General features: G+C 39.8%; 1 protein-coding gene across 3 annotated transcripts in view; it reads right to left on the bottom strand.

Annotated features, from left to right (window-relative positions):
* The window catches only part of btbd11b (BTB (POZ) domain containing 11b), a 71,008-nt gene that overhangs the window by 6,593 nt on the left and 45,179 nt on the right, over positions 1 to 19,236 (bottom strand). The window contains exons 2-9 of one of the 3 annotated variants that reach the window (XM_069705280.1): positions 17,243 to 17,416; positions 11,345 to 11,549; positions 6,811 to 6,963; positions 6,395 to 6,560; positions 5,432 to 5,521; positions 3,179 to 3,280; positions 1,299 to 1,392; positions 857 to 992 (exon numbers count right to left, since the gene is read on the bottom strand). In XM_069705280.1, the coding sequence (XP_069561381.1) occupies positions 857 to 992; positions 1,299 to 1,392; positions 3,179 to 3,280; positions 5,432 to 5,521; positions 6,395 to 6,560; positions 6,811 to 6,963; positions 11,345 to 11,549; positions 17,243 to 17,416 (1,120 nt within the window). Of the gene's footprint in view, positions 1 to 856; positions 993 to 1,298; positions 1,393 to 3,178; positions 3,281 to 5,431; positions 5,522 to 6,394; positions 6,561 to 6,810; positions 6,964 to 11,344; positions 11,550 to 17,238; positions 17,417 to 19,236 lie in introns of all 3 variants that reach the window. The other 2 variants (XM_069705282.1, XM_069705281.1) reach the window with 2 other exon arrangements.

The raw sequence follows: 19,236 nt of genomic DNA, 5'->3' as shown, positions 1-19,236 counted from the left end.
ACATTGATGTATAATGACCATAAACGAAGAATCATTGTGTTTTGTGTATTTCAGAATGAGCCCTTTATATCAACATAATGAGCGGGTCTTCTTCTACGGAGCTCGCCATGTTCAACCAACATGTTTCTACAGTAGCCCAGAAGGGACAAACCAAAATACTGGTTCTAGAGAGGGCCTTCTGTGGTTTCCCCGAGTTATGCAGCCATCATAGATTCTCCTACACACTAGGAAGGGTAGGGAGTGAGGCGAAGGGGGCTCAATTGGTTGCAGTATGCAGCCTCACCACTGGATGCCAAATTTTTTTTACAATACGTGCTTTTTCAAAGTCTTCGTGGGAGGACACAGAGGGACAGGTAGACATGCAGAAATATAAAATGTGTACACAGATAAGCCTATAAAATAAAACATTACCAAAAACCACCCTGTGTATGTTCTTATGGATTTTTTAACGTATGGGCCTTAACACTTGAAACAAACTGAATGTGAATTGGACAAAAGTTTGAGAAGAGCAGAACAGTTATATCCAGAACTTTAGTTTCAGTAACGTGGCACAAAGAGACCACATTTACTGCAAGATGATTGTACTGGCTTTTTATTTTCTATGTCTCTATATTGTGATTTGAAGAGAAACAGCCAAAACAACAGGAAAAGAACAGGAGTTTGGTCATGCAGTAAGCAAAATAATACAAATTAATTTAACAGCTGAGCTGTCAATGTCATGGACATGCTCTGTTGTGTTTGTGCATAAACAAGATTATATGCTGAGTACACAGTGTGAACTGAGCACACTCGTGTATTTTCTGTTTATTCGCTTGTTGGTGTGACGACTGAATATACATCTGTGTGTGTAATCTACCTGTGTCCGTGAGCTGCTGCCAGGCTGTAGGAATTCATGTCTCCCTCTGGCGCGGTAGAGATGCCATTACGATACATGGTTCCCACCATGGCGTCTGCCCCTCGCTCCAGCAGCAAACTCACCAGCTCAAAGTTACCTGCACATGAAAAACGACTGGCTCAATTTATACACAGACAACAAGATAAAACCAGAAAGAGACAGAGAGAAGATGAGAATGAAGAACAGGTTTGATCATCTGTTCTGCAGCCATGCCTATATTGGTCTTTAGGTCACCATCCCCCCCGGGAAAAAATAAGCCTCTAAAGTTGTAACTCAGCCAGCGATCATACTGACAGTCAGGTGTTGTAATCAGCTGGGCATGGATGACCAGCTGCTGTTGTCAGCATGGTGCGGTATAGTTGGACAAGCGGTGGAGGACGGGAGTCCTGCTGTGTCTCCGTACCTGCAGCAGCTGCCAGCTGCAGCGGGGTCTCCGTGTAGTTCTCCATCCCGTCCTGCAGGGACCCCTCCACGTTGGCTTTGGCATCCAGCAGCAGCTGCAGGTGAAGACACAGGTGAGCATGGTAGGAGAGAGAGAGAGAGAGAGAGTACACAGTGAGGAGATGAGGACGAGTCAGTTGGCTGGTGAGCCTGATTTGAAGTCAGGTTGTGTCCATTTGAAGAAATTTTAGTTTTACACTGCTAATTTAAAATGCTGCCTGAACTGTACAGCCAACCTTTGGGGATTTTTGGGGAAAATTCACTTTCTTGATGAGAGTCAGATGAAAAGATTACCACTCTCACGCTCATAAATATGAAGCAAGAGCCAGCAGCCTCTTAGTTTAGCAAGAAAGAGTCAATTACGTAATCCATTTTTACTTTCAGTTTTTTATGTGGATTAAAGGAATCATATACAACATGTTAATATGTAAGCATTAGAGATCTGGGAAGGCAGATTTTTTTTTTTAACCTTTCGGCAGAGACAAGCTAGTGGTTTCACTTCTAACTTGTATGCTAAGCTTTCCGTGTCCTGGCTCCAGTTTTGTAGACCTGAGAGTGGTATCAATATTTTCTTTCCACGTATGCTGATATTTTTTATATGTAACTAAAACAATAACAACTGCAAGTCTAATTTTGGTAGTAGTAAGGATAGAACATATACTACAGAGCATGTTTATGTTTGTCTTAATGTTATTGGTTTATCCCCTGGCACATTTGTTGGGATTCCTGTAAAGGTTGTTTTAGTCACTCAAGTGTTTTTAACACCAAAAATGCAAATCTTAAAAACATTGCAATAAAAAACACAGAAATGTGCAAACCTCCTATTTACACTTCCAACATTTATTGTCCCATTTTAACCTGTTTAAGGGGCTAAATTATAATATATGAAGCAGCCAAAATTCAAGATCCTGTCCTGCCAAAGGCTTCCCCAGTCTCACTGTCTTTTGTATATTAGTTAATAAAACACTGATGCACAATGTAATGTACTAGTAGAATTAAAAGTCTTCCCTCTTTTGCCCAAACAATGCTTCCAGAAATCCCTCTTTTTATCTGATAGATTATTGCTCTTTCAGTTCCTCTACTAAAGTTGAGTTTTTAAAAGTACAAATAACGATACATATTGGTTAAAAGATATGTATCATTAATACAAGATATCGCAGATCTAACAGGGGAGCACTATCTTTTTAAAACTGGGAGAAGGATCTGATCCTAAAATCCTAATTTTGTCATCTAATAATAAGAAAAAGGACTTGCATTTAAAATTAATATCTTGTGCGTGAAATGAGTAAATATTCAATGACTACACATCATTTGATTTTGCTCAAAATGTAATCTTTTTAACTTCATTGTGTCTTTTTACCTGATGTCCTCAGAGACCAAAATGTTGTGTCACACAGCTTAAACATTTTCCATTACAATTTAATGATTTAAAATCCAATGGACAGATCACTTAGGGGGGAAACTGAATTAGTTAAATGAGTTCGATAACATTTCGGCTGCTGTTTTTTCACTTTCCACTCGCTAACTGCAGTCTGATCTATTTGCTCAAAATAAATATTTGACAGGCGGAAATCATGATCTGACCCAAAGTGTGACTGCGTAAATGCCATTTTCTAAAGAGAAAAAGATCTCATTGTACATCACACAAATAGCATCTCAATGATTCTTTAAAAAAATTTAAATATAAAAAAGAGATTAAAAAAAAGTTTGTAGTAGAAAACCATTATCATCATCACCACCGACGAGCTTTGATGACAAAAATGACAATGATGACCAACCATGAGCTGAAGCACAACAAGAGGTCATGATGAGAGAATCACAGGTGGGAGAGGACGTCACTACCTGCACCACAGGCACATGTCCGTGTAACACAGCAAAAGTGAGAGGCGTCGCCTGCCGCGTTTCGGGAAAGACTGAGGGGTGCTTGTGCACTGAGTTTGGCACCTGGGGAAGGGACACAGGTAGGTGGGTTTGGGTAGGTAGGAGGGAGAAAGGTGAGGGAGAGAGATACCAAGCCATTAAAACTACTACATGGCCTACAGAGCACAAGACAAGCAGCTGCAGGGAGTAGAGAGGGGCACAGGAAGCTCTACAGGAGAAACTAGAGTAATTAACCAGGAACCCTGGGGCTGCAGAGGGCATCCTGTCACTGTGTTCGCCTTCTAATGAACACAATGGATTGATCTGTCTAGTTAGGTCTTGTTCTAATTGTTTCACTCTGTTGTTTTCCACCCTCCACTGTGGCTTTCTCTTGACAGGGCTCTGACCTGACCTCTCTAAGGCTCATCTCTCCGGTCAGGCCAACCAAACGAATGTGTGACGTACATGAGACACTGCCACATGAACAAAGCACAAAGGCACATATTTTTCTTGAAGGCTGCTTTGGGGAAAAGGCAGCTGAGAAACAGAAGAGACACATGCAGATAAAACTCTTCATAAATTGGTAGTTATTTTGTTGTAGGAGTCTGGTAACCAGAAAAATACACAAGACTTGAGCACTTCGGAGGGTAGGATAAATAAACACTAGGTAGATGTGGAGTGCAGTACTGCAAAACAACACAACAAACATGTGTTTGTGTATTGTAGATACTGTGTATCAATAACAACTACATCTCTGCAGCAGTTATTACCAGATAGAGAAGAGCTTTTCTGTTGGGACATCCTTATATAATAACTGCCAGGAGGATGCGGAAAAAGCACTTGTTTACTGTATTTCATCCATTAATGCAAATAAATCCACCTACACTGTAGTCAGTAAACAGAGTATAAGCTGACCTTGAAGGGTTTATGTCTCCCCTACATGCTTCACAAATGATCGACAGGTCCTTCATTATTTCAAGATTTATTCCCCTTTTCTTCAAGCTGGTCCCCCTAAAATTACATGGCCCTATGTTAGCATTTGTGAATACACTTTTGGGTATTTTGGGAACTCATATATTCAACATGTTCCGCAAGAAGCCCTCGGTATCCCTTTCCCTTTCGGTTTCATTCTTTTTTGCTGAAAATTTGAATTTGAATGTTAAGAGTCATTAATAATTACTATTACTTTCTCCAGTTCACTCTTTTGTTCCCCATCTTTTCTTCTTCTCTACTTACATTTAAGTAATAGAAGAAACCATGTTTTATTGGTACCTGCGTAATACAATGAAATCACACTGTAGATTTCTGGCTTTATCGTCTCTGAGCTGCTGAAATAATCAAGAAACAGAATTCTTCTTTTACAAAAATGTAACCATATTCAAATCCAGTTGCATGAAATGAATCTGTGGGTCTTTATATTATGCTTTGTGTTTTGTGCTTTGGCCAGGGGTCACGAATGCAGCGGACTACAAATCAACTCTGACACAATAGCTGATGGGACATGTTGTTGCCGAGGTGACTAACGAAGATCGGGATCATGAGGCTTAAACCGACTGTCCTCTCTGACGTCAGCGGAGAGTCAAAGGATGCCATCTCGATTCTCTGCATACTCTGTGAGGAATTCAGTTTGCTTTGAGTCAGCCGATCTCTCTCTTTTTTTTTTTCCCTGACAGAGAAAAAAAAGTACTCGGCAGCAAATTTCTGTGTCACGTTTCACGCTCTGAAAACTCAAATGCAAATTAGTTTCATTGTACAGGAGGACAGTCGGCGCCTCATGATCCTCACCTCAATACATTTAGCAGCATGACGCATGGGAGAGAACAAAAGGAGATGACGGGTGACGTGTTTGGTTTTCTCTAATTCAAACCACACAAACAATGAAGTTACATAAATGCTTCCGGTTAAATTATTGTAATCCTATCATTTTTTATATGTATATAAAACTGTACAAACTGCAAAAGTTGAATAGTCATGTAAACATCTCTCTCCTGTCATAAAATGAACTCCTCCTCACCCAGGCTTCTGTCATAAATCTAATATATAAACAGTTCTGATGTCTCCCAAGGAGATCCCATTTTACTAACACTGTCAGCATTGATCAATGTGATAATGCAAAAAGATAAAACATAATCTAATCTAATAAAGGCAATGAGTACACAGTTCTGCTGACTCGGACTTCTGCCCAATGCCAAAAGCAGAATAGCTGCAGAAACATTTTTTTTTTTTACCACTTACCTCGCTGTTAATATCTGCTCCTGCATCCAGCAGCATCTGTACCATGGCCTCGTCTCCACGGACACAAGCGTACATCAGCGGGGTCATCCCCTACACATGCGCAGGTACAGAGAAAAAAACTGAACTTTGAGTTAAAGGTACAATCTAACATTTTATTAAGGCACCAAATAGCATCACCAAGCATCTTCCCTCCAGCTCACTGATTTCAAACACAACATTTCAAACATTTTATTTTTTATCGAGGGAGTGTTGTGTTCCATGTTTGAGATTCTGCCACAAAGTACTGTGAACATAAGTTTAATTCATAGCCTTTGTTTTTTTGTAATTATGTAGTACAAAAGCAGACTGACCTAAACGTATAACCATGACAGCTCTATCCAGGCCCCTTGAGTTTGATGAGAGCATTACTGCGCTATTGATCACATTTTTACAGGGTACCGTGTGAATCAATAAGACCTCTAAGCCATCTGGGACAGCAGCAAAGGCTGTCTGACAGAAACATACAGAAATCGACTCTATATTTGAAAGTTTCTGCTTAGATCAGCCCGCAACAAAATGTTTTCCCTTGGAAAATCACGAGTTACACTCGCAGTATTCCCCCGATGATTTACTGTACTGGAGGTGGTAGTCATGATATAATGCAGAGCTCCTTGGCAGGAAAGCTGCAGGAAAAATACGTCAGAATAAGATTTAATATGTATGACTGCTTTTTTGCCCAATAGTCGGCACCGTGCTCAAAGGTGAAGGAGCCTCAGTTTACCAAGCAAACAAGGTACACTCTTCCACAGGCTGTGCATGTGTGTGTGTGTGTGTGTGTGTGTGTGTGTGTGTGTGTGTGTGTGTGTGTGTGTGTGTGTGTGTGTGTGTGTGTGTGTGTGTGTGTGTGTGTATCCATCTTGATGCGCGCTTGAGTATAAATGTGCCTGCATATGCATTATTTAATATGTTGACTGTGTCTCTAACCTGCTCACTCATGCTGTTTATACCATCAGGGCCTAGCAGGTTGACAGCCTGCTTCACCAGGTCCGTGCGTCCACAGCTGAGCATACGGAAGCCCAAATCCTGCAGGAACTTTGCCTCAGTAGAGGCAGCATCCAGTTTTCTCGAGGCACAGAAGCAATCATCCGTTCTGAAGGGCAAAGCAGACAAAAGTGATTCACATTGCAGGCTGACTGTTATGGCGGTTTGAAATGCGCCATATTTCCCCAAACACCTGACAAGTAGTTTTAACACTACAAGGAGAATGCGTGCGTGAGAAAAATGCTTGTCTTTCTCTGCTTGTATCACTGATATGTTTGTTTGTTTGTGGGTTCAGATGAAGAGGCTGGGCGCACGCACGCTCTACTGCCTCGAGGCAAGCACACTCCTCACAGCCGTACCGGAGCTGGCGGGGCTCACAGTCCACTCCGGGCAGCAGCAGCCGGGCAGCCTGCCGAACATCATCGCTGTCCACAGAGAAGCTGCGTCTGTGCTCCGTGTGAACCACGGCCACACGCACCCACTCCATCAGAGGCGGCAGGACCATGAACGGCCTGTAAGGGGAGATAGAGGCACATGAACAGACATACACTGAACTTCAGTCCAACTGGCTACTTAGTGTGCCCAGGCACTTGCAAGGAAAATCCACCTAATACAGAATTTGCATATGTTATTTTGGAGATATGTCCCAGTGTAGCAGAAGCTTGAAAGCAGGATGAACTCTGTCCAGAAAATGAAATCAAACCAGAGATATTCAAAAGTGACCAAATCTAACTAAGAAAAATGTTCACCACAAATCAGACCATAAATATTTGGAAAAACAAACAAAAAGCTGTTTCAGACACTGTGTGCCAGATTTTTACTTATATGCTTTTAATCCAGTCACTATCCAGCCTGCTCTGCTCTACAGAACTAAACCCTGTCACAGTAATGTTATAATACTTTATAATACTGTGCTGATGCGGTTGAAGGCTCATCTGGTGACACTACATAAACCCATACAGCGTAATATGCTATATAAACCCGCTTAATGCACTGCAACATATGCATTATACATTACAGGAGTTTCTACATGCCTTAGAAACACATTGTGTGGATATTATACCAGTCATATGAATTACATGTGTCATCATAATACTTTAGAAGGTCAAGTACTGCAATTGCTTTGCATTTAATCAATTTTACATGACATTATAGGGTCCCGTGATGGTGGTCTCTGTATACATAACATGGATTTACTGCATGACAACATACAGTATTCATTGAAAAGCTTGAGAGAGCGTGGCAGACATTCACAGCTGAACCTACAGAAGTTGCACAGAGGAAACATAACCACAGTCTCTCAGCTGGATTGCCAGTGGGGCCCAAAAAGCCCCAGATTAATCCATATCATTTGGGCATCCATAATTTGAGTTTAAATTTTGTATAACTTGTACAATATAAACTATTACAGCTCCTTCATCCTCTGATCTTGATCTTGAAGAGACGCTCAAAATCAAGTTTTCAGTCCAGAATTAATTTTTAGTTCATATAATGATCACTTGTTTTGAAGTTGTGTTTCATCAAGGTTCTATTTTTCAGTTAAATAATTAACACAGAGAAAACCTGAGGCAAGGGTATATTATTCCATCATCAACTGCACTGTAAGCTGTATAAACTTAACGTTATCATTACAAACTGTAATTATTTTCTGTAATAATGGCTTGATCGCTCAAGCATAAAAAAATGCCAGTAATTAACAAGAAATGCCCATCATTATTCCCTGATGCTGAAGGCTATAAATATGTAAAATACAATAACTATAAAGATGAATTAATTAAAAATCTCCTCCTCTGTGCTCCTCTCCCCCATTCATCCTGCATCAGAGTTTACTGCAGCCTCACGGAATCCGTATGCATGAAGATACATATGCATGATGTTACATTTTGACCTGCGTTACCATACTGACAGCATGTTATGGATATAAATACGGCCTTCTTCAACTTAAACAATATGCTGTCATACATGATGCAAAACATACGGGCACTACACATATTTTATGGGTGCAAAAAGTAAAGTGATTTTAGGAGACAATATGGAGACTGATATGCACTATTGTAATATCACCTGTGAATATGCATACGGGTATAACAAAAATAAGAACTAATTCCAGATATGGGCTTGAATGAATCTTTTAATAGTCTGTCCAATGTGACGTCTTTAAAGTACATATCTTTTTTAATCAGATCATGGCATTAAGTCTGATTTCATAAAATAAATCTTTCATGCAGATAGTTTGACTGCTGCTGAATAAATTTGCTGGATGTGTTTTGTATGAGTTGTCACATACGGTATCTACTGAAACGTGTTCTGCTCTTCTGAGATTTATTGATCAATGATTCACTTTAGGATGTGTTAATGCCTGGACTGTCCTTGATACATGCTCAGCGCACATATGTCATTAATTTCAAATGAGCAACTTGTCACTACTAACTTAAGATGATGGGAGGGTCTTTTAAGAGTATATGCTAAGAACTGCAAACGCTTTTGTTTTACTCACTTCAAAGGAATCTGACCCCCAGCCATGTGCCGTTATTGGTTCCACAGACTTCATAGAAGCAGTGCACAACACCTAATCACATATAACGGCAATACATTCCTTCACAAGCCCAATGGAAACTCCAGTTCACAAGCAGTTCAAGGTCTGACTGTTTCCATGAGATGCAGCTCTTTTAAAAACTTCAATAAAGTGCAGAAATTCTTGGAGGATTTTTTTTTTTTTTTTTTTGGTCAGGTCTTTCCCTAATTTTCCTCTGGCATTGTGCTTAAATACGACTTAAACAAACATGTATAAATGTGATGTTGGTTCCGCACGGTGATTGGAGCTAAAGCAGACATGAGTTTGGACACTTGGGACACACATTAGCTGATAAATTGCTCCACTGCAGGTGATAAAGTCTGGATACCAGAGGAGGGCTGCTTTGGCTCAACTGCCAGCCCTGTTTCCTGCCTCTGCCTCAAGGTGACAGGGGTTTCCACCAAAATGTAGGAAATACAGAACACACGTCACGTAAAAAATGAAAAGAAGCGGTTCATAAAATCAGCAGAGAATTTGTTTCATGAGTAGAAAGGGCAAAGAAGGAGAGAACTGCTCTGTACTTTTCCTGACTTGAGGAAAAATGATTAAATGTCCAAAAACTACAGGATGAGGGAATAAGGGAATTAACACCATGGAAACATTGCCTAATCCTTATGTCATTCACGCATAAGTCACCAACAGAGTCCTACAGCTGCCGGCTGATGATGTCTCACTACGTCAGCGGTGGTAAAATATCAATACTGACATGTGCGTGCACGCCCACTCACACAGCTTTCTTCCTGCCTCTGCTCAGGTCACCCAGAGGGCTCACTCAAGTAGCCAATAAGTCGACAATTCACTTATATAAAACTGCTTTCCTTCCAGAGGAAAACATCTGGTGTGCCATTTCAGGGCACAGCACAGTCTGCAGAGGTGTACAGTTGCAGCAGAATGAGCTCTGCAGTTCTGTACAGAGAACTGTCTATAAGTTATAAGCTGAGGCGAAAAGGAGGACAGACGCAGGAGTGTAAATTGTGTATAACTGAAGGGATTTTCCACTTTTGTTTTATACTATTCTCTCTGTTCTCTCCGTTTCTTTATTATTGTCTCAGTGAACATTAAAACTGCAATATATTTACAGTGGCAGAGTACAAAATGAGGTGAAAGTGTCTGATGGATTACTCGATACCAGATGCCTCCATTTCTTTGCCTGCTTCTGTAATGGTGCTGTTTATAAAGTCTTTTTACACACACACACACACACACACACAAAAAAGCATTTTTGATAACTCAATCATGATGCGAGGTTGATACAAATACTAACAATTTTATCTCTACCAAAACCATCAAATAATAAAAGCTTTGCAACGAATGCACTGTAAATTGTGCTGTATTTCCCATTTATTAGAAGCTTCTGGTACACGTCTTTGCTGGTGAGCTTGCTTCTTTTGCTATTGCAAAAATGTGAGTTTTATGTCAAATGCAGGCTGAACACAACAACAACAACATGCTGTCGTCCAACTCCTCAGATCCTGATGGAGAATTAATCTGAAAAGTAACGTTGCAATTTGGAAAATCCAAACAATGAGCTGTAAGAAAACCTGTGGGGAACTCCAGGTTCAGGTAAACATTATAACTTTTTTTCCTGCAACTCAATACAAGATTTTTGATCATAGCAGCTCTAAAGACACTGAATAGAAATTGTATGTAATTACACCATTTCTCCAATTACTGTGATTCTGTATTTGAAAATTGGTGCAATCTATTTAGTGGCCTTTATTTTCAGTGTCCAAAGGGTCAAAACCCAGAATGTGTGTAGGCTGGTGTTATTCTTTATTACCAAAACCAACAATGCAATTTGTCTCAATCCCACCCATGATGTACACAAATACACAAGGGTTTCTTTGTTGTTCTATTTTTAAAAAGCTTTTTAAAGCTGGGCATTGTGTTTTTCTGCAAACGTGACTCAAACTAGAGAAAGCAGTGTATTTGTTGGGGACTATTTAATCCAGAATTAATACACATCAATGTACAACTATTGAGACAGAAAGGCAGTGTATGTAGAACCGGCCCAAAATGAAGAGAGCGTGCGGCACGCTGACGTGCTTTTATTAGTTTTCTGAGAACAAGCTCTATGACACAGTGCAATATTAGATATCAGAGTTTGGCTGAGAGTGTGGCTACAGATGCAATACTTGTTACCAGGATCAGTTTATTTTGGGGTTTGGTCTTTTAATGAGATTTATTGAAAAAAAATATAGAAAAACACCAGACGGAGTGAAACTCTGTTAATCTCAGTTGTGTCTTCCACTGGTCTGAATTGTTCAGGTCCACCGTCGAGGAATCTAGAGCTCCTTTCACATGCATTTGCTTCTCACCTCTCTGTTTGTAAGGTAACCTTGGAAGGCTCAACATTGGGGTTCTCCCACTCCATCTGATGGCAGTGCATGAAGTAACACAGCGTGTAGATGGCTTCGGGCGCCCACTGAATCACACTGCTCTTCTGGTGGATCGGTGTTCCGTTGTTCTGGTTCTTCGTATAGAGCGGCTGGAGGTGGTGCATGGCTCGGGACACAAGGTCGCCTACACAAACACGCAGACATGGCCGTACATACAGGGAAACACAAAAGGGAACAGGACAGTGAGAAAGAAAATTCACAGGCACACTCGGCAGACGAGGGAGAAGAGACAGGAATATTTTGAGCACATGGCCTTTTAAAAGACATCGGGGAATCATTCTCATTTCTTCCAGCCCCCTTAGAGTCCACTCTGTCAGGGGGAATCGAGAGTTTCCATGCAGCACAGTCAGAGAAAAGACAGGGTTCATCCCAGTCCTTTCTATGCATCTTACAGGGGGAGAGCAGGAGAGTACGCCCGCCCAGGACTGCACTGAATGAAGAATAAATATTTATGGGTAAACATTAGCTACTCCAAGCTATTTCCCCTGCATAATTTGTCAGTACTTTAAGGTCATCCAGTTGGGCTTCAAAAATCAAAGCTTGAGAAGACTCTGCTGATAAAAATTTGAATATTCTCGAGGCAGGTTTTAAAAAGAAAGTAGCCAGTTCTTGGAAAAAGCATGCTCAGCCCTGTTTTTTTGGACCTTAGCGACAAGACAGATCAGAACGTCTTTTAGTGGAGCAAATTCACTTCATCAGGAATCAAAAGATGAAATGGAAGTCAGCCCATTCCTTTCATGCAAACATTACGACTGTGGCACCTTAGTTGCTGATTATGCTTCTTGAAAAACAGCCCCGTGTTATTAAAGCATGGACTCAAATCCCATTTCACTGAGTTCTTGTCAGAGTTCTGTCACTTCTTCCTGTCTAGACCCACTGCACTGTGAGAAAATGGAATGAAATTCGGAAGCGGGGTCAACCTAAAAAAGCACTCTGTGACATTGTTCTGATCAGTTTGATGCTATTCGAGGCGCAAAAGTAATTGAACAGGACGGCACATTCTAAATGGAATATACTGTTTGTGTGCCTATACAATACGGAGCGGGAACAAACAGTCATTCCCATGGACAAAAGGGTTTGTTTAGCATCAAAATTGCACTATTTGGCGCTTGCCAAGAATCCATTTAGCCTCGACAATGTGCGAGGAGAGTGTGAAAAGGATGTCTGAATGAGGGAGGAGCATTCATGGAATAAAACAGTCAATCTCTCGGCTGTCCTATGGGAACAGTGGTGCTATGCGAACAGTGAAATGTGCTGGGCATCATCTTGTGATGCAAGGAGCAGAAAATATTGTGACAGTAAATGATCGCCTCTTGTATAAACTTTAAGTTTGGATCTTGCACTTTCTCTCTGTCACTATCTGCTGATCCCCGCCTTGTCTTTTCTTTAATTGTGCCAATGGGAATACAGATAAGCTTGTAACAGTGCCCTCAGAAGCTTGGTAAGGGGAGCTGAGGTGGTCAGCAACAGCCAGTTCTCATGTCTTATTTATGCTGGTCTGTGACATTTCCTATGCTGGCAGCGCAGGACTGGCAGGGCCGAGAATGTTGATTACTTCCAACACTGAAAGAGTGCAACAGTAGTGAAGCACCAGCAGCTTAAAGCGAGATTACAGCCGCTCCTTCAGCAGGTGTGCACAAAAATATCTCCTGAAAAAAGGATTAACCCATTGTTTTCAGTGACCAGGAAGGACGTACAGAAGCACCGCTGTCCATAAGCTAAAATGTCAATAGCCTTTTCATTAAAATATTCAAGCCTTTAATCAATACCTCATCCTGGGTGATTAATTCTTTATGCTAACAAGGAGAGGAGCGGTGGAGGACACACAGCAGATTCTGCTGCTCAAGTATCTCCGTCATTACCTTACAGCAGTGGGGGAAATGCTCTGTGTTTTCAAAGATTTATAATCTCCTTCAAGAAGCAAAAATCACTCAAATATTCCAGTTTCCAGGGTATAATGGCACCGTTTTGATTTACGAAGAGTTTTCTTTTTTATAAGAGTAGGCACCTTTAAGGTCAGTACCCGGCAATGCATCACCCACCTGGCAATGCATCACCCATATGACAATATAACTGCTCATCACTCTCTCTATATATATATGTTTATATATATTATATTTATAGGGAAATAAATACACAGTAACCAGCTTTTCTTTGGGTATTGATGAATTGGTTCTTGCTGCACGGTGCAGCTGCTGCCATCGTCATAATTTCTGTGTTTCGGTTATTTGCTGCGATGCGGCCGTGATTGCATTTAATGGTTGCCTGTGGCCATCCTGACTCAACAAGATGCTAAGCTATTCTTCCTGCTGTTGGTTTTGTGCATTTGAAAACAACCACAGATTTTAGCCACCAACTGTCTCACATATCCAATAACATGTAGGGCTCTTTTTGGAGCTTTGCTAAGAACAATGTTGATCGTCTTTGCTTCATATTTCTGTATGGCCTCACATCATTCATAACAATCAGTGATAGGAACAAGCACAAAGCATCCCTACACTAATCTTTCTTGAGTCTTGACCCGACACCCGCCTTGCTCAAGGATCAGGACAGGTTAATTTGGAGAAAATTGCACGCAAACATGACATCACATGACAAGTCTCTTGCTGTCAGAGGTCTCTGGAGTCGTTTCTAGAGAAGGAAGACGTACTTAGAGGAGTGCGGACGGGAGATAATACACACAGTTGTTACATTTCATGTGGGTATCCTCCACTCATCACCTGCAGCTGTTAAACAAAATGGTATTCGTGTTGATCCAGAGCTAAACCTTCACAGAGACACTGAAGAATGGTTGAAATGTATTCTATGATGACATGTTGCTCAGTTGATTCAAGGTCCATACTGACATACTTCCAAATTTAAGCCGTTCAATCAAAACCACACTCTCAAAGCAAAACACTATGGTTAACACATTCCACCAAAAAACACAAAAAGGATTAAATTGTTACATTTTTGATCAAATTCAACTGCCCCCCCCCCCTCCCCATGTACCGTCAAAGATAAACACAGTTTTCAGAAGTGATACAGTTTGTGAAAAAAATCTAGATGCTTTTAGTGCTGTCAAATAAAAAAATATCTTCAAAAGGTGATGAGAGCACTGATGGCCATTAGCAGCATCCTCTGTTAGTTCTTTGCAGAAACACTTACAGTAAAAACAGTCCTGATTCACACAATCCCTGAAAGGGCTGAAACCAGAGATATGACCAACAAAAGAAAATAATTTGATCATGAAATTTTGAAAATTGGAGGATAGCTTGAACTTTACATGAGTTATTATGAATCTAACTAAAATATCTCAGTGATGGGGAGATTTTTACCTTTTGCATTTTTCTCCATGTGGTTTAATAAAGCTGTGTTTAAAGAAAGCCATCAAGGGAAATACTTTCTGGATCAGTGTGTTCTATACGGGGTCATTGTTGTTAGCATTATATAAACAATTCCCACCGTTTGCTGATTGGTCAGACTGTCAGGGTCAGTAGCTGCATAGTGAATAATTTTCATATTAACAGTTTACAGCAAAAAGACAGAAAAGATGGAGAGATTCAGGCTGACCTATGAGAGGATGTGGATCTCAGTCTTTGGGGGATGTAAGATTTGAGACCATCAACGCTTTAGCATTATTGAATCTTTATTGAAAGTGATTTAAGTAAGAAAGCATGCTATTTGAAAATTAAAAGGGAAATAATATTCTTTCAGAAAAAAAACACAAGCCCCACAGAATTACATGAGATTCATAATTCTTTCTTTAAAATTAGAGATATTCTTTGTGGTGATAGGGTTTAGAGACACTAGACATATCAACCTGCACAGAAAGGTCAATGCCATTTGACCTTGTTTCACTTTGTGGTCCTGGTATTTTTCAGCTGTATAGGTTTACATATAAATGGAGTGTCTATACAGTATGTATTTTTATCCTCTGTCCATCACTACAGCCTTCTAAGAATAGGTTTGTCCAAATGACTTACAACAATGCGTGGAACAATATCTGAAGCAGGACTGAGTGATGATGATACAACAACAATAATAGTAATTGCACGATTTGAAAGACAGTATATGCTAATTTGGCATTTTGGCAGAAGAGAAAATTATAAAATACAAAGAGGTAAATCACTGGCAAACCTCTAAAAAAATGAATGAATGCCAGTGCAAAAGACGGTCCCCAGACAGGATGCAAATTTTACTATTCTGGAGCGGCTAGTTTTGTTCTATTCCACAAAATGTATTGTAGAAAATCAGACTCCCATTGGTCTTTCTTTCTCCCTAACCTTTCCATCAGTTATTCTTTCACTCATCTTATCTTGCTCTCTTTCAAACACACTATGTGACCGCGTGCAATCATTCCTGGCTATCCTGCTTTTCTCAATTATTCATTTTGTTTCAGCTTGAGCTGCGTGACTGTTTGTAAATCCTGTAGTTATTTACAGAATTCCTCTCCGGAGCTCGTGGCATTACCACTGGACTAAGCTCTGCTATTATCCATCAGCGCCTCTGTTGTCTCACAGTGTGTGTGCTGAGTCAACATAACAGAAGGAGTCCTTGCTTGACCTCATCAATACAAAGTGGACAGAGGACTGGCCATTTGCCTCGGTACTCCTGAGAAAACATACAGTGAGGAGAATCGGCTCGCTGTTTATTGCGATGATAAATATTTACACTAGATATACAGAAATATTCTCTCAGTCTTTTCTTAACGTACGGATAGCCACGACAACAAAGATAGACCTTACGACCTCTCCCCCATTATTTGGCATGCGTATCGTTTATTTTTCTTTCTGTACTTATGCATCTAATTTGTTATTCTTCTGTCAGTGGACACTGCTTTGTTTTCCGGAATGACTCGCAGAGCTGCACGCAGCCAGAGACAAACCCGTTCAATGCTTCAAATGAGCGTCTCGATCCTGTGATTATATCTGATTATATCAAATGGGCAGCGATGACGTTGTGCACTGAGTGGTTTGCAGCATGGCTTGCCACTCTGGATTTGTTAAGGCACCATTTGTCCGAAAGTTTCCCCTCAAAAACTGAAAACAAGGTGGAAACTCTCATGAACTTTGGTAGTTTACTATAACTTTTGCTTCTTTTTTTTTTTTTTTTTTTTAATGACCAAGGACAATGAGGTGAAACATAATAAGCACATAATTTCTCAAATAATGCTGAGAACCTATAATTATTATACAAAAAAACACTTAAAGCTTATGTAAATGACTTTGTACAGATTAAATGTATTCTGAAAGCATTGTGTTGTCTATTATTCTTTGCACAATGAGGGCATTTGGAGTAAACAGATATCCAATAAACCTTTGGAGGACTTGTCAAGTTTATAAACTAAAATCCTTCATTTGAATGAACGGCTGTGGTTCATTAAGATTGCTCTAATTGACAGAGCAACTGCTGCAGATTCACATTGATTTAAATGTGCACAAACACATGCACAGTCGGATTATGACGCAGTGATTTACTGATAGAGTGGGACAAAAAGCTTTTGTTAACATCACATTATCACATCCACCAATAATGTAATCCAACTCTAATGTGAAGAAGATTTCCAGTTGACTATAGTTTTCTATGGACCTCTGATTGTGTACACTGAAAAAGAGAGGGGTCTTCCCGAAGCATCAGAAGCCTAATATTGTAAAAAATATCATCAATATTATAATTCTATATTATAATAACAATATAATCTGACACTGGTGAGTGCAGCTCGTTTCCCTGCTCGACGGTACAGACTTTTCTTGTCACACCCACACTCACACACACAAATATATATATATATATATATATATATACACACACATATATAGCTACAGTACAACTCACTGAGTTCAGAGATGCTGCCCACTCTGGTGGCCAACAAGCACTGTTCAATGGAGCGCAGCTCAGACTGACTGTAGGTGTTTCCCTCTCCACTCTTCCCTGCTCGCTGCTGCTGCTGCTGCTGCTGCTGCTGCTGGTCCCTGTGAAGAGACAGACCCTCAGGGAGGCTGAGCACACCTGAGAGAGAGCGAGAGAGAGTGAAGAAGAGATGAACATTACATCAGAGTTATGGCGAGCATGCAGTCTGTAAAAGTGAACATTTAAATACTTGTTTGGTTATTAATTTATTTTCTCATTACAGGACAAGAAGGGAATAAAATAAACAGATTCCCTCTTAAATGTCCACAATATCTTACTTTTTTTTAAATTTATATATCACATTAATGAAGAATACAAAGGTTCAACACATGAGAAGCTGTGTGTAATTGTTTATATCAAGAATAATAAACAGCCGTGAAAACAATGGCGACCGTGCAGTGCAGTAATTATGCCTCCTAGTTACACCTGTCAAAGACTTCTCCCAAAGATAATAATGTGTAATATTTAGAGGATTCATTATTCACACCTCCAAGTGTTAGTTACTGTTCCTCACTCAGACAGTGACGAGGCAGATTCTCCATTTCTCTCTGCTGACAGTTTCTTATCCCTCTGCAGCTTCGTGCTGCACCCTTCTTAGTGTTTGCAGGGTGTCAACTTATGAAATGGCTAGAAGCTGTGACTCCCTACTTAGCCCCGTAATCACAGAGAGAAAAGTGGCTTTGGTTTAAATGTCTCCTCACTCTAATTTAATGCACATGCTGCCTGTGGCAAACATAACACTATTTATTGACCTTGTGGGAGCAGACAGTTGTTCATAAAGGTCATTCATTTTACTTTTCCGACAAGAGGAAATTCAAAAGTAAAGGACGGCAAAAAAAAATGATGAGTAAGGAGGAAGGGTTCAGTAAAGGAGAAGGTTTATGGATTATTTATGCTGAAGGGAAAGTAATCTAACATTTTTGAGAGTTATATAAAATGTGTCATAAAGTGACAACGTGAAAACTTCAAGAAAAGATTAAATATTCTCCAAACATGCCACATTTATTTAATGCTTGCCATGTTTTGCAATAACTAATTCCACTTCTTTTGTTATCTGGTGCCTGAGTATGATTAGTACATCAATGCAGGACTGCAAGAACTTTTCTAACATATATAGCAGTACTCCCCAACAGTGATGGGAAAAGTATTCAGATCCTTTACTTAAGAAAAGTACCAATACAGAAATTTAAAAATACTCCATAACAAGTAAAAGTCCTGCATGAAAAATTATACTCTAGTAAAAGTACTTAAGGCACTAGAAGCACTCATTTTATCCCGCTGACTGATATATTATCATATACCGCATGACATCATTATTGTATTAACAGCATCAGTGCTTAAACAGCATGTTACTGTTGTAGCTGCTGCAGGTGGGACTAGTTTGAACTACTTTACTGTCCAGTTTTATAAACAGTATAAATAAATCTGAGGGGTCGTCATATGATTACTGGGAGAGGAAAAAAAAAAAAATTCTGATCCACAAATATGCTTTTAGTTTCTAGATTTTTTTTTTCTTCCCTTTAATCTTTGATCTTTGGTGAGATATGTGATAATTTGAAAATTAATTGAATTGAAACCATGTGAGAAGTTTAGAGCGAAATATCACTGTTTGGTGGAGCTGTTAACAACTTAACATAGACATCTGGAATGTGACCCAGCTAAACACAAATTTTTGTAAGATGACAGAAGATATAAATGGTTGAAAAGCAATGGTTTAATTTTTTAACACTGTCTTGTATTTTAAAAGTTTGTTAATTATCCATTATGTCAAATTTTCATCCTTAAAGTAACTAAAGCTGTCGAATAGTGTGGAAAGTACATTAATTCCTTTTGAAATGTTGTGTAGGGGACATATAAAATATCATGAAGTGGAAGTACTCATGTAAAGTAAAAGTAAATTTGCAATTAAGCCCAGTACT

Source organism: Brachyistius frenatus, unplaced genomic scaffold (assembly GCF_029030835.1).
Source record: "Brachyistius frenatus isolate BFR_SWC_R1_liver_20210118 unplaced genomic scaffold, ASM2903083v1 Contig_55, whole genome shotgun sequence".
Taxonomy (NCBI): domain Eukaryota; kingdom Metazoa; phylum Chordata; class Actinopteri; family Embiotocidae; genus Brachyistius; species Brachyistius frenatus.
Note: the sequence above shows the minus strand (reverse complement) of the source record. Positions and strands in the feature narration are given on the sequence as shown.